Genomic DNA, 15192 nt, shown 5'->3' on the forward strand with positions numbered 1-15192 from the left:
CCGCCGGGAATTTCCGTGGGCGGGCCGGGGGCGGGCCCCGCTGCTCAGTGGCCGCCTCGGCCGTCGCTCAGGCGGCCGCGCCGCTCGCCGCGGGGATGGTGGGGCGGGCGCCGAGGGGCGCGGGCAGCGCCCACAGCCCGGACGGCGCCCGGCGCGGCGAGCCACGGCCGCCAGGTTTGACCTCGCTTTCCTTGCCCCCTTCCCTCCCTTCGCGAGCGGGGCCGCGCCCGGGCCGCCCCCGGCCCTTCCCGGCGGGTGTCGCTCCCGGCGGCGGGGGCGCGGCGGGACAGCCGGAGCGGTGCCCCCCGGGTGACACCGGCGGGCGGCGGGTGGCGGAGGGTGATGCTGTGTCAGGTCACCGCGGGGTGTCGGGTCACGGCAGGACCCCGGGCTGTCCCCAGGCGGGGTCCCCGTGACTGGGGACTGGCGTGCCCGAGGTCCGGTAAGGTCCCGTAAGGCTCCTCTCGTCCCGTTGGCAGTGCCGCTGCCGCATCCCTGCCGTCCTCCCAAAAATAGAAGAGCGAGAAGAACACAACTCCCAGACAAACGTGCAAGATTGCGATACTTTTGAGGTACCTACACGGCCAGCTTTCAGAATTTCGAGAAATTAAATTGGTACGTAGTGTGGTATCACACTGCGACTTAAAAATTACTGTCACCAGGAAAAGGACGTAAAATGATGTTGTGTGCTGTAATCTTGTTTGCTGCACATATCTGACACTGGGAAACCGAGCAGGATTAATGAGCTGGAAGGGGGCAGCCTGGCCCCTGAAACTGGGGGATTGTGGGGGTCTGCACCCAGGGCTGGAGTGGGTGAGCACTGACTGACTGTGTCACTTCATGGGAACAACCTCATCAATACCTAGGAAGCAGCAGAAAATGCATTTGTAAATCAGATTTTGATGGAAGTTTTAAATAGCTCAGGCAGCAGTTTGTCAGAGCACAGAATTATGCAAAATGAGTCAAATGGATAATAAAGTTACCAGTGTTCAGAGGTGAGTAAGGGCCTTGGCCAGCAACAAACCTGAGAATGACTTCCTTGATTCCTAAACAGGTCCACTTTGTGTCTCATCATTTTCCTTCTCCAGTCCAATCTTTATGGCAGCAAAAATATTTGTAAGTGCCGAGTTTGGGTGAAAAGATGGAAGAAAGGGACTTGAAATTCAAGAGGTATGGTCCAAATGCATTTAAGCCAGTAAACATTTTAGGATGGTGAAGGGAATCCACTATGTACTGCACAAACCCACGCCTATTGAAACAGAAGAACTTACCAAGCTTTCTCCAGCAGAGAAAGGACATCCAGAACATATGGACAGAATATGAAACGTTTAGTTAAACACTGCATTTTGTTAAAAACAGAGAAAAACACTGACAGTGTGATAAGGAATATGTAAATTTTTTAACATACTTCAAAAAGTTAGAACATTGTTCCCTCCCCTCTGAAATGTATTTTGATAATTTCCAAGCAGATGGCACAGAAAAGGAAATTATATCAATCCCTTTGGGGAGAATGTGACATTCTGACTTATTGAAGCCTAGAAAGAGGTTTATAAACTTAAAAAATGAAAAAGATGAATTTAATCTTTCCAGACTTGTCAAACTTGTCTCAATTAATTTTTGATGACATAATTAGAACTTAAGGCTTTAATGTGTGCTTTTTAAGTTTACTTTTCAAAAGATTTAATTTTTTAAGACTCAGGGGAAACGGAGGGCTTTGCGGTGGGAACTGGAGCAGGAAGAAGGGGCGGACTCTGTGTAGGTTTGAGTGCTGATTCAGAGTACTCTATTAAGCCAAGAGAAGATGAACTCATTTTTATCCTCCCTTGGGGAATCAGACAAGAAACAGGAAGTCATTGATTCTAAGTAAGATCATTCACTCTGCAATTGTAAACAGTGTATTATGTGCCTGTAAATATTTCCAGAACCCACTGGCTTGTTGGAAGATACGAAGTAAATTATTACAATCTCTAGCAAACAACCCACAATAAAAAGAGTTATTTTCAATCTTTTTATCCATAATGTTTATGTAGTGGAATATTAATGAGTTTGGACATTGAGAAACTCCTTGGCTGGACACACTGTTCACTGCCAGAAATCCAGCTACTCAAATGTTTTGTCTGTTGAAAGACAAACATTTTTAACTCCACCCTGTAATATTGCGCCCTACCAAAAAGCAAAAATTCTTTCATTACTTGACCTGTTTGTGTTTTCACTGCCACAAACACTGAAATAATCCCACTGTTAACCAGATGTTGGCCTCGTCCATTTTTGTTTCATGTAGCTGCAATTAGTTAAGAAGGAAAAACCTAAAATATCCTAAATAGTCTAATGGTATGTTGCCACTCCTCATTACTTAAGAGAGCAGAATCCTCATAAATCTGCAGCTGAAACTACTTTTTCCCTCTAAAGTAGGAGAAGTTGCTGCTTGGAAGTGCCACCTTTCCCCCTTGAACAGGGGGATTCTGGATAAACAGAGAGGAGCATGGATTAGGGACAGGACAGCGGTGAGCAGCTTGCTTCCCTGACAGTCCAGGGAATTTTCTGCTAAGCTTAAAAGATGGGGGAGAATGGCAAAAGACACCAGAGATGTCTCGGTCACCTAGGAGGACTGCAGTTGAAATGCTTGTGTTTAGAATGTGGGTGTTGTAGGATTGGCTTAGGAAACTATTTTAATAATATACTAAAGTCCTAGCGATTCCATGGGGATTCCTGAGTGGGAAATTCCTGAGTAAGGATAGTTGTAAGCTCTGGCTTAGCAGCTTGAAGTCTAGCCTGCAGGACCAAAAAGAAGAAAAAGCAAAAAAGTGATTGTGGTGAAAACCTACAAACTTCAGTTTTTCTTTCCTAGTTTTCCTTCTAAGTTGAGGTATGGAATGAAAGAAACAAGGAATTTAGCATATGAGAAAAGAAAGAAGGTTTTGAGCAAGAGTTTTTCACCTGTTTAGTTATCATGAACTTGAGAGTTATGTGAGACAAGGGAAATTTAGAAGAGAAATAGCAAATATTACTGTAGCAAAGAAAAGTGAAGGACTTTTTTGAATCCTGCTCATTACTTGATCTGTTTTGTGGTGCTTTTCCTTTTTTCTTCCCGTTGTCAAAAACAGTGGAGAAGATAAATTCATAGGTCTTTCACCTCCAGCTGAGGGGTTTCAAGGGGGGCTGCCTGTTCCGATGCAGGGAGGAAGGGAAGTGCTTGAAGCTAGGCTTCTGGAGGGCTGGGATAGTCATGGGAGGGGGGTTCTCAGTGGTGTCACTTACTCATCCATCCTAACTGTGTCAGGACTTGCAGTGTGGAGATCTGTATTATCCATAATCTTCCTGTATCAGCCTCCTTCATCACACTGAAAATAGTGGCTGCTTGCTGTTCCTCATCAGTGTCCCACTGTTCAGGTGACAAACATGCAATATAATCTTCAGACTTGTAGTTTTTCTTTGTTGTAATCTGCCAGCAGCCTTCCACTGAATAGTGTTTTTTACATGTTTGTTACTTCTGAGATGAATTGGATACTTAGGAGCTATTCAGGCTTTATTTTCAAAGCCAAACCTAAGTGTCCAGAATCCTGTAAAGGCCAGGCCTTTACTTAGCAAGGGAACTTCTTGGACTGAATGGTTACATTCAGCCATCCAGTTACTCTTTGTTAAACTGCCTACAAATACTTGGAATACAACAGAGCCCAGTCCTTCTGCTTACACACAGATGATTTTCTTTGGCTTCTCAAACCATGATGAGCAAGCTCTCATCCTGAATAATTTTTCCAGCAATGCTTGTCCAGAAGGGCACTGAGATTAGTTTCCAGAAGGCATGAGCAGTTAAATGTGGGTAAAAGCACATATTTGAGACTGAAAGATGCCTGAACCAGGATGTCCTGAGATCTGCAACAGCTAATGCAAAAGGATTGGTTTTTTGGGGGGGGGGGGGGGGGGGAGGGGGGGCCCACTAGGGACCATTTGCTCACCCACCTTTACATTTGGAATCAGAAACTCCCCCTTCCATCTCATTAAGGATATTGAGTTTTAAAGGAACTTTGATTAAGCAGAAGAATGTTAAAAGACTTTTAAAAGAGTGGTCTGCCAAACATTAAACTTGTGTAAAACCAAATGTGCTACTAACTCACAGGCAGTTACACCTATGTAAGGCCTTTGCTAAGCAAAAGCTCAGTTCCCTACGAGACTCTCCTGAGTAAGAAAGGATATATGCAGTAACTGAAGATTAGAATATGAGAGATGTCTCTGCCTATCAAGGAAAAATAATTGCAGCCACAGGATAATTGAAGAAATTAAAATACAATAAACCTAAATATTATCAACACAGATTTCAGAATTTGATAGTTATGATAAGGGCCTTTGTAAACTAGTGTACTTTTACTAAATTTTATGAATCTGATAAAATTTGGGAGCATTCTTGAGATTTATATAAAATAGGTTAGTATGTATATTAAAGTCAGACATTAAGTAAAGACTGAATTTGACATTTTCCCTTTCTTTTTCCAGCATAAATATGGCTGAACTTTCAGAGCCAGAAGGTACTGTAAACTGGAAGGAAAGATGTTTAACTTTGGAGTCACAGTTAATGAAATTTCGTCTCCAGGCAAGCAAGATCAGAGAGCTGTTAGCAGAAAAGGTAGGTCTCATGAGATGAATTTTAATGATGTATAAATTATTTTATTTTATTATGGGGGCCAATCCCATGTTATGGTTTGGGATCACAAGTACTGAGATTTTTTCAGAAGGGGAAAAATAGCATTTTACAACAAAATATATGGAAAACATACATGTTTTAATGCTGTGAAAGAATTTTACACATCAGAATTGCCAGAAAAAATGTTCGTTTTCAAGTGAGAGCACACTGGCAACTCTCCTGCAGAGAAAAATATGTATCCAGTAATCACTTTTACAACACTGAAGTAAATATTTAACACATTTATTATGTATTTGAGATGTGATTTAAGACACAGAAATCATCACGGAGAAAATCCAAAAGTATTATTTTCTCCAGTGTTCTTTAATGAATCATATAATTTACCAGACTTCATTTTCCTATGAGAACACATCTCCAACTATGGCTCATCATCTGAGTCTCTGGACCCAGAAAGTTGAAAATTATTGTACCATTTAATTTGAAAAATATTGTTTAAATTTTTACTTTATTTTCCAAAAGAGAAACATTTCACTTGGCATATTCAGATGTGTATCCCAACAGTCAGTTATAATTGAGCCCATATTTGAAATATAAAACCTCCACCATTTTTTTTACCTGGTAACATTTCAACAGAACAAGGCAATTAAAAGAGTACAAGAGACAAAACATCTTAGAGAGTTATTGGAACGATGTCATCATTAAGACTCACTTCAGCAAATTTCTAATTAAAATGTTTCATTGTAGTAACTCTTCTATGAGCTAAATTTTCCATCAATTGCTCCCCCCGAAAGAAAAGTAAAATTCAGATAAACTGATAGTATGTAAGTGAAAATACTTCTACTTTTTACATGTAAGTTAATGCTTCTCTTTTGTGGATTTATCCATTCTCCCTTTGAAGCCATAAATACATTTAATCTCCATATTAGTCCTCTATGAATCATGCCCATTTTACTATGTTTTAGTGGGGGCAAGAGCTAAATAGTATAAAAGCAGGAAGAAACAGATACCTTTGTATTTACAAAGAACCCTGGATGATGTACAAAGTTCCAGATGTGTTCCGGTCCTTTCCTAATAATGCTTAACATTGTTTTATTTGACAGCTAAATTAAAATTAACAATTGAGTATGTTTTCATGGAGATACCTATTTTAATTCCAGGATCTTAATCAAAGTCCTTTAGTTTTCTATATTATGTGTTTTCTATTATTTTATTGACTATGCACTAAGTCTTGTAAGGACCTGCTTGTAAATCTTGCTTGTCAAAAAAGCTTCTCTTCCCCTGAATAACAAAATACCGAAAACTTTGTCACTTCACTGCCCAGTGTCCATTACCAAATGTCTCCCTTGAATAGCAATGAGCCCTCAACAGAACTCTGCAGATCTCCCCTGATAGCTGCTGGTCACTGTAGGAAGTAACTGATAATGCACTATTTTTATTAACCCCTTTTTTTAATTCATGGAGGGACATTCCCTCTTACCCCATGGCTCTTTATTTCCTTGAAACACTTTGCAAAATCCAAATAATTATAATAACCAGACCCTCCCTATTTTCAGCCTTGGTGATCCGCTCAAAACTTCACCAGCTTTGTAATCAAACATCCCTCTTTTTAAGGGCCACTTTAACTCTTTCTTTACCTATAATATTTATCCATGTGCACCCTAATTTTGCTGTTACATTTTCTACTAATTTGCTTGCTACAGACATCAGACTTGCAGATCAATAGTTGGTTCAATTATGTCATCCAGTTCTTGACTGAATAAAATTTGGCAATTTATTACTATTCGTTTCATCTATTCATGGCCTTATCTGTTCTATGGAGGCATGAAACCTCAATTTGAGATGGAAAAAAAATGGAATAAAGAAATTTAGTATTTTCCGTATTAGACATATTTTCATTAAGTAGGCATGAAAATTTACAGCAATATAAAATAATAATAAAAAACTTTTCAAATAATACCAAATTCCACTGAAATTGTATTTTTACAGTTAGTACTCCAAATAGTTCTACTTTGGCATAACTAAAAATATTGCAGTTAGAAAGCAGTGTAGTTGAAAACTCTTAATTGTTCCCTAATGCTGCAATTTTTCTGTATGGCAAACTCTCATTGAAGTGGTATTGCAGAATATGAGGGTTGGGAAGAACAACGAGCTGTGCAAAAGTTTTGACATTTCATTTAAGAATTAAGAAAAAAAGAAGTTAAAAAAGGAAAACTACCTGTGTCTTTCATTGTAGTTAGCAAGGCTCAGAGAAGAGCAAGTTATTATCGTCAGTCTTGGAGGAGAACATCCATCCAAGAGTACAATCCTGGCTACTGTAGCACTCAGCAGATCACTGGATGCTTACACAGTCAGAGCTGTTAGATCAGAAATATCTGTTCTCTCTTTACCCTGTCTGGATCACTGCATTTTGGGATGGAATGTGGCTAAACTCTGGACATGGCTTTCCAGGCAACCTTCCAGCAGCCATAACTACCGAGTTTTACATGGCTGCTGCTGACTGTAGTTTTGGCAACCTATAAGTTAAGATTCATGAACAGCACTTCACAAAACTATCTGAATTTTAAAAAGATTTTATAAATTTGAATGCTTTCTATTTGACTTTTCACTTTGTTCATTTACAGTTTGCATTTCCAGGCTCTTAACTGAACTAGAAATATCCTCTAAAATTAATAGAAATGTATGCATAATCATATAATTTCAAATATCAACATAAAAAACATAAAAACAAGCAGAATAAGAGGGATGAAATCACAAATCTTTAGTGCTGTGCCTGAAAGAAAATATTCAAAGGCAAATTACTCTCATCTGTGAGAAATATGACTGTGAAACAGATAAAAAAACTTAAGAACTTTCCATGTTACTGCTCTCTTGTTTTCATTTGCCTTATCTTTTCTCAGAAATTTTAGAAAAGGCAAAGTCTTTACAGAAGTTATACATGGGAGAAACATTTTCTGTTGAAGACCACAGGTCCAACAAGTATTCCGTTGGGATAATTTGACATAATACTCTCCAGAGCAGTGCATTAGAAGACTTCATGAAAAATGATCCTTCTCCTAACTGTGCCACTTTGACTTTTTAATATGAATCTTTCATTCATAAACTGGAATTCAGTTGGGACATGTATCAAAGTCTGGTCACAACTTAATAAAATTTGATCATATTCATCTGCAAATTAAGCAGTCTTGAACAATTCAAAAGGAACCATATTCAAAATGGGCACTAAAGTCTTTGTATGTATTTCTGAGTTGGTGCTGTTGGCTAATAACCCAGTAGTTATTTTTTTCACATGTTTTAATTTTTGAAATTATACAGACAGTTCTCAGTATTGGTTACACGAAAGATACACTCACACTAGTTTGAAGTTGAACTGCATGGAATTGTTATTCAAAAATATATTTAGGAAATAGTAAAGTGAATAATGAAGACCCAGTTGGCCGGTAGTGATACTAACAACAAAAGAATAACGTAGCCCATGTCAGTCTTTATAGGTACTTTCTAGATTTGTTACTTGTTATAGAATGAAACAAATTGGCAAAGCTCAGAATAATTCTCACTCTTACTTTGATTAGCACAGGCCTTTATTTATGGTTTTGTTTGCAATCATCTCTATGCTATGAAATGTGTACTAAAACACTGAACAGTAGCAGCAGACAGTTCCACTTCAAAACAGCAACAAAATCACAGCACTGTGGTGTGACAGACGTAAAACCCTGTGGGTATTATACTATGTAATTGTTGTAGGAAACAGAGTAAGAATGATACTGTGACAAAAACAGGGAGTCTGTACAGGAAGGCAAGAGAAATGGATTGATGGTAATTCTCCAGCCTTCCTCCTCTGCCTGTTTGAGAGGTATCTCTTCAAGACAGGGTATCAGGGGAAGGAGTTTACATCCTATTACCCTGTGTGCATGACTTACCAGAAACTGCCAATGGGTTTTATACTTGTTGTATAGCTTTGTCTAAAACCAGATTTACATAAGGGCTGTCTTGAATCTCTCCATTGCCAATATTTGTGTATGACCACAAAATGCCAATATGTGTGTGAGTCCGTAAATGTATTCAGGCTGGATTAACTGAAGCACTTTTCTTGTACACTAGAAATCAAATACCTTTGCAAAGTTATTTTATTTAATAGCACCCCTGCAAATAAATGAACAATTAACATGAAAAGTCTTGAGTATATTATTCTAACAGATGTGTTCTAATTCAGAAAAACAAACTAATTACTGTGTCCTGTAAGTTTAGGAAGTACTCATCCTCGAAACTCAGTTGAGGAATTTGCATTGTAAATGTGTTGCAGCAGTACAGCTACCAGAGCTTAATTTTTTTACTGAACTTGAGGAGAAGAAGAGAGAGAAGCAAGGGAATATACAGTGTTTTCAGAAAACTTAATCCATTCCCTGTTGTTTATTTGTTTTTAATATTTTTTCATTTTGCCAAGTAAAGAGTCTGTATTTATAAATCTAACGTGCAAAGAAAGAGACCTTGTTGGAGTTTTAAGCAGAAGCTGCTGCTGTAAGTGGGAGAGGTCTTTACAGGAATTTAAGGAATGATGTTAGAAAGTATCCTGGTACGCCAAATTTAGGATGGCTGTGAAACTGAGCTTTAAGCAGAAGCCTGTATTTTAATGCAGCTTGAGTCTTACGTATGTGAAGAGTTTACAAAAAAACCCCTTTGCTGAGTAAAAGATTACATGTTTGTACTGCAAGTTTAGCTTCCAGCTGGCATTTCAAGTAATAGGAAAAGTTGGTGACCTTCGTTCTTTCCACAGTAAGTGCATTTTTCACCTAGAATATGCATGCAATGTAAGGTATAAAGTTGATGTTCTTCATACCACTAAAAAGTCATTTTAGTAGGAGAACTACATAGCTGTGTTAAATTCCCACTTGGGCAGCCTCCACTGGATCTCTTTTTTGTCAGACCCCATTAGGACTGAATATGGCACTGACCCAAATGTTGCGTTATGGGCTGTCCAGTAATACTCAGCCTTCCTATGAATGTCTCCAAGTTTGTTTCCTGCAGTGCTGAGGGTCACTGTGTTACGCTTTAAGTGATTTTCAACAAAAATAAATGATTATGAGAGAGAATTCTTTTCATATGTACATTGTTTTAACCTTCCACTTGGATATTGTCTGTATTCATGCTCAGCTGGCAATGCTCAGCTGACATCACAAATGCAATATTATTTATACTTTTTGTACAGGTTATGAAAATTGAATGATAACCAACTTTTAGGCCAAATACTATTTTCAGTATATTCCAAAGCATAACACATTTTGGACCTGGTCTTACAAACCAACAGCTAAATCCAGGTATTATAAATACCCACTGTATTTCACAGTCCTGTTTATGGTATATCATTTGACATTGGAAAATGAAGCAGATGCAATCTGTTTTGTTATCTCTGGCTTGGCAATTTCATGTTTAATGTTTTTGGAGGAAAAGTCAGTAAGACATGGGACTTATGCAGTGACTGCCAACATAAAAATCATAAAAAAGCAAAATGAGTATTTCCATTTGCAATCAAAGGACTATGAAGGGTAAAGGGGAGCAGAATACCATTGAACCAAAATTATTCAGATGGTTATTTTTCAGTCTTTAATTGCTCTTAAAAAACTTCTCATCCTGGAAAATAATTCAGTTACAATTAGGAAGGTACAAACAGGAGAAACCAAGGAGAGTTCAGGAGAATAAAAGTTTATATGAATAGAGTTGTAGGTTTGTTTACACCTTTTTAATATCTACACGTTTCTTAAAGTTCCATTTTTATCCCTTGTCTATTATTAAGTTTATGCTATGCCTTGTTAAAACGGTGGGGCTTTTTTTGTTTTGTTGTTTTTGAATATCTTAAAAATACAGTCTTTCTAAGGAGGCTGAAAATGGAAAAAAAAAAGAAAACTCAGGAAGCAATAAATTAGCTGTTCTTGTAGAGGCCTGGCTGGGTAATGGCATGAAGAGCACAGCCTTTGCTGTGAGGCCAGAGGATTCATATCTCGTCTCTGGTGGTATTCACTTCTATTCCAGCTCACCTGAGATGGGGAAGTTGATGGAAGTTGTGGAAGCTGTGATAGTGGGTAGACACCTGTGCAGATCCTTAGCCAATCTAATACTTGTTTAGCATTTCACTTACAGGAGCTACAAGATGTTTTTTCTCCATTTTTCATGGTGAGAACTCTTTTTGCTCATTTAATTTTCATTGCTTGGGACAGTACTTCCATGCTTTAAATACCTGTTGTCTTGTCTTTAAAGTGCAATATGCTGCCCTACATATATTTCTGGAATCTCTTGCTCCGTTGCCATGTGTTTCCAAAGTGTCCTGTACCCTTTAATGTCATTAATAAATTCAGTTTTCTTTTTTTAAACTGTTGGCAGTGAGTGGTACCTTTGTTTCTTAAGCCATCACCTCTCAGGCAGTGGCACGTCCTGTTTCAGGTGGATGCTCATGTTGTGGCTCTAATAAGAAGCCACAATTCAGGGAGACAGAGGCAGCAGAATTTCCACAATTGCAGTACAGTGATCAGTACAAAACAAAGCAGATGAACAACCAGTTCTTGATAGATGTTTGTCTTTTTCATGTTAAGCACCATGTGAGACTTCTTTTTACTTGCCTGCCAAAGTGCTTTGGTACCTTCTCTCTCGCTGAAAAATATCTTCACTCCTTTCAAGATTTTGAATGCTATGAGAATGTCTGTGCTAAGAGTGGTCATCTACCTAATTTGTATTTGATTGTGTCTCTGCAGTTTAACTATCAAGACAAGATCTGAGTTGGAAAAGATGACTGCCAGAAAGAGGGAATTTCCTAGTGTTCTACCAGGCTTAGGAAAGTTCTGTGACTGACATTGGGAAAAGCATGGTTACTGAGCCAGCATTACATGCTGCTCAATTGTCCTTCACTACACTGCCTCCTCGAATCCCACTGTGGAATTTAACTTTTTTAAATCTGTATGTTTGCTGGCAGCTGTCCTAGACTACCAGTTCTGGAAGGGTTCACCCTCTGGGCTTCTCAGTTTTATATCTTTAACTTACATAGTTTCCCAAAGAAATCATTAATTTTACTACAATGAACTCAACTGAGATGTGAAAGATTGTTTTTGCATATGTACTTTTCACTCATTTAATGACAACTAGAAAACCTTTTGAGCTAAATAATTCTTAAAAGCATGTTTAAGTATTGAAAAGAACTTGAAAGAAGTAAAATAACTCAGCAGTAAAACTGGTCTCATCAAGGAGAGCAATAGAAATTTTGAGCCTGGTTTTTCATTTTGGAAACTGAGCAAATAGAGACTGATAATTTTTGGAGGTTTCATTTTGTTTCAAGGAAAGGCTTTTGTACTAAGCACAGTTTGTATGAATTGCTAAAAAGGAGAAGAAAGAGAGGTGTGCAATTGAGAAGTGACTTTTGCCTACCTAGGAGAGTAGTTAGAAGTGAACAGGATTGTGATTCTACACATGCAGATTGTAGAAGTGCTGGTCATCTGCAGGAGAAGCAGGAGAAGTGGGTATGTGTCTGTATGTGTGCACAGAGATGTAACTTTGACATCAAAGAATGAAATTGTTCTTATGCTTCATACATTTGTGTGACAGAGAAAGACAAAATAAAAAGGAATTGGTTAGATGGCAAATTTGCAGAGGAATGGTTGACAGTGCTTTGTTCATGAGAAGAATTGTAGCCTTTTACTTGTTAATTGTTATTAAAAATGAAGAAAATGGGAGAAGAAAAACCATGGGAGAGCTCTGGAAGGTGGCAGCTTGCAAACTGCCAGGTTGTGAGCACTAAGCTGTGTTGCAGTAGTCATAACCTAGGTGAGCATTCAAGTGGGATTTGAGGGAAATACGAGGCTGTAGCTTTCTGAATTTAAGCCAGGTGACCAATTCTTTATCTGAAGATTTTTTTTTTCATGTAGGAAATAATAAAAACCAATAAAATTTCATATACAATATATACTTGGTCTATAATTAGCCTAAGGAACATTTGAGCCCCATTGAGACTTAGCCTTTACCATTAGCCCTTTTGGGGAGATCTGTGACAAAAAGATTAGCTTCAGAAAGCAAATCTTCATTTCAAGGACTGAAAAATTGAGTCATATTTCTATAGGTTTTATCTTGTTCTAGGGAAAAGTTATTGTGCCAAAATATCCATTTTTCACTGAAGGCATATTTAATTTTATAAGTACAGGTGGCTCTGAAGAATCATTTCCTAGATTATACAACAAAAGGGATTTCTACTAATAAGTTAGATGCAAAGCTGTTCTATTAAAGATAAGTGTCTCTAATTATTGTACTCCCTTTGGGATAAAAAAATCGGCCAATAAAGAACAAAATATTTCTTCCCCAAGGCATGTGCTCATTCCTTCTTTACAAATTATCTTTATTTTTCCTATGAAATGTTAGTATATTTATTTTACATCTCTTTTCCTTAGGTGTTCTGTCTATATGGCTTAATTAGTCAGGTCATATTTTGTTGTAGTTTATAAAGATTTAGCACTGTCCATATGGACAATACATAACACATAGAAGAGAAATGTCAAGGCAGAAGGAATAATGTTAAAAAGTATGGATGGAACATACCTAGTCAGCTTTATAATAAATGAGTTAAAGAACTAGGAGGAATATTCCTCTATATTCCTAAGCTAAACTACCAGAAGAGAGACCTCTGTGAAAAGAGTAAGTCACGCTTCCAGAACAGTTTGACCATTGCTTTTAACTAACAAATGTGTGCAAGGCTTTATATCATTGGGCACAGTGTATTGTAAAACATGAAAACTGATGGTCATCAAAGCCATCAAGAAGCAGATTACTTGCTTTTAAGCAGTACTGACTTTTCTTCTGGAAATGCAGAGATTTGTTGAAATATTTGGGTCTAAATACAGGAATAGAGAATCAAAAGGGGAAATCTTGGTCAGATGTAGTGCTGTGGAATAGCTGGCAGGCATGTTCTTCAAACCATTTATAAACTTACCAAGTATCACATAAAAAAACACCAACCAGATCTTTTGTCTTCATAGCTTCTATTAGAAGGCAGTTCTAAAATCCTTTCTACTCAATGTGAAAAATGAGTGTCTTCTAAATGCCAGCCAATGTTTATTCATCACCTGTTTATATCTACTGGCACCTCAGAAAGACAGTTGTAGGTGTGTTTATCCCTCAGTTGCTTCTCCTATTTCTTTATTTATAGAAGCAACCACATACCCATGTCTCTGGTTTGGTAAGTCCTGTGTGGTGTGAGGACTGGTAGTTCACCGTATCTAAAAATGGACAGATTTACTATTTTTTTATGGGGAACATTATTTTTCAACCACAGATGGTTAGGGCTTTTTTTTTCAGATGATGAAGATTAGAAAAATTGAAATGCAAGGAAAACAACAGACTCTAAACATACCATTCTCAAATGACTGGAAGTCCTGCATTTCATCAGCAGACAAACTGTGCAGAAACATTAGGTTTTAACTCATTTTTCCTTTTTGAAAACTTTGACCTATTATCAACATGCTTTGAAAGGCATCCAGAGAAGTGATGCTTTTTCTTTTTGTTCATTAATGGTTGTATTTTTTCCTATATTTATTTCAAAAAGATTTCCAAAAAGTCTGTGTGATACAAGCATGTTGTTTATAATATTAAAAACTAGGAGACACTGTATGATGCACTGATTGTAATGCAAATCTCAAACATGAATGGGATAAATTGTTATGTTGAAAATTGGCTTGGATAAAAAATAGGGGTTTTTTCCTATACATAACAAACATTTTTCAGATTTCAAAAGGAACTAATTACAACAATTTTCATTTTTAAAATAAAATGTTTCCTTTAAAATTATTAAATAGCTATTTCAAATAACAGGAAAGTTATCATTTTAGTGCTGTGATTTCTCTCTAGTACACACTACAGGAATAATGATCTCTCTGTATAGAAATGAACGTGTATATACACTTATATACATACAAAAGGCATATTTTTTAAATTTGTGAGTGATGACTTTTGAGTTTATACCCTTTGGTGATTTCATGTAATATGTGCTTTACTCAAATGAAAAGTTCTTTACTTGCACAAAAATATGTATGCTCAACATTTCTGAATGCAGCCAAGAAATTTCCAGGTGACCTTTGAAAAGGAATCACTTTATGATTTGCCTTTGTATTGTATAGAATTCCCAGTGACTGTGTGTTGTACTTCAATGCCCAGACCTCCAAGGCAGTACACCTCTGTTTTTATTGCTGCCATGTTTCTTCAAAGCATTCACTATTTATTCACATGTGGCATTTCTCTGTTCATTGTTTGAACAAAAATAGCTCAATTTGATGAGTCTCAGATGTAGAGTGGTTATTTCCTTACTAGGTTTAAAACCAAATCTGTTTCTAACAATAGAAACGGTTTTCTATAATTCAGTAATTGACGCAGCATGCACTGATCCGTTTTCTGGAAATTGTAAGAGGATTTTTCACTTAAAGACAGAAGGAGAAAGTGCAGGTTAAAGTAGCATCTGTTCTTCTGTACCTGTGTTGTTCAGTCAATATGTATGTATTTTTTGTTCATGGGCCAAAATATTTATATTTAAG

General features: G+C 37.6%; 2 protein-coding genes across 8 annotated transcripts in view; one reads left to right on the forward strand and one right to left on the reverse strand.

The window, feature by feature from the left end:
* THADA (THADA armadillo repeat containing) overlaps window positions 1–15192 on the reverse strand; it is a 220053-nt gene that overhangs the window by 162560 nt on the left and 42301 nt on the right. The window lies entirely within an intron of this gene.
* The window catches only part of PLEKHH2 (pleckstrin homology, MyTH4 and FERM domain containing H2), a 55044-nt gene continuing 39959 nt past the window's right edge, over window positions 108–15192 (forward strand). For 3 of the 6 annotated variants that reach the window (XM_042051833.1, XM_042051838.1, XM_042051834.1), the window contains exons 1-2: window positions 1055–1170; window positions 4492–4621. In XM_042051833.1, coding sequence (XP_041907767.1) covers window positions 1142–1170; window positions 4492–4621 — 159 coding nt within the window. In that variant the 5' untranslated portion in view covers window positions 1055–1141. Of the gene's footprint in view, window positions 175–370; window positions 616–1054; window positions 1171–4491; window positions 4622–15192 lie in introns of those variants that run through there. The other 3 variants (XM_042051835.1, XM_042051837.1, XM_042051836.1) reach the window with 3 other exon arrangements.

The sequence above is a fragment of the Corvus kubaryi genome, unplaced genomic scaffold (genome assembly GCF_017639235.1).
Source record: "Corvus kubaryi isolate FWS band 111438036 unplaced genomic scaffold, C.kubaryi_AGA036_p1.0 76, whole genome shotgun sequence".
NCBI classification, from domain to species: domain Eukaryota; kingdom Metazoa; phylum Chordata; class Aves; order Passeriformes; family Corvidae; genus Corvus; species Corvus kubaryi.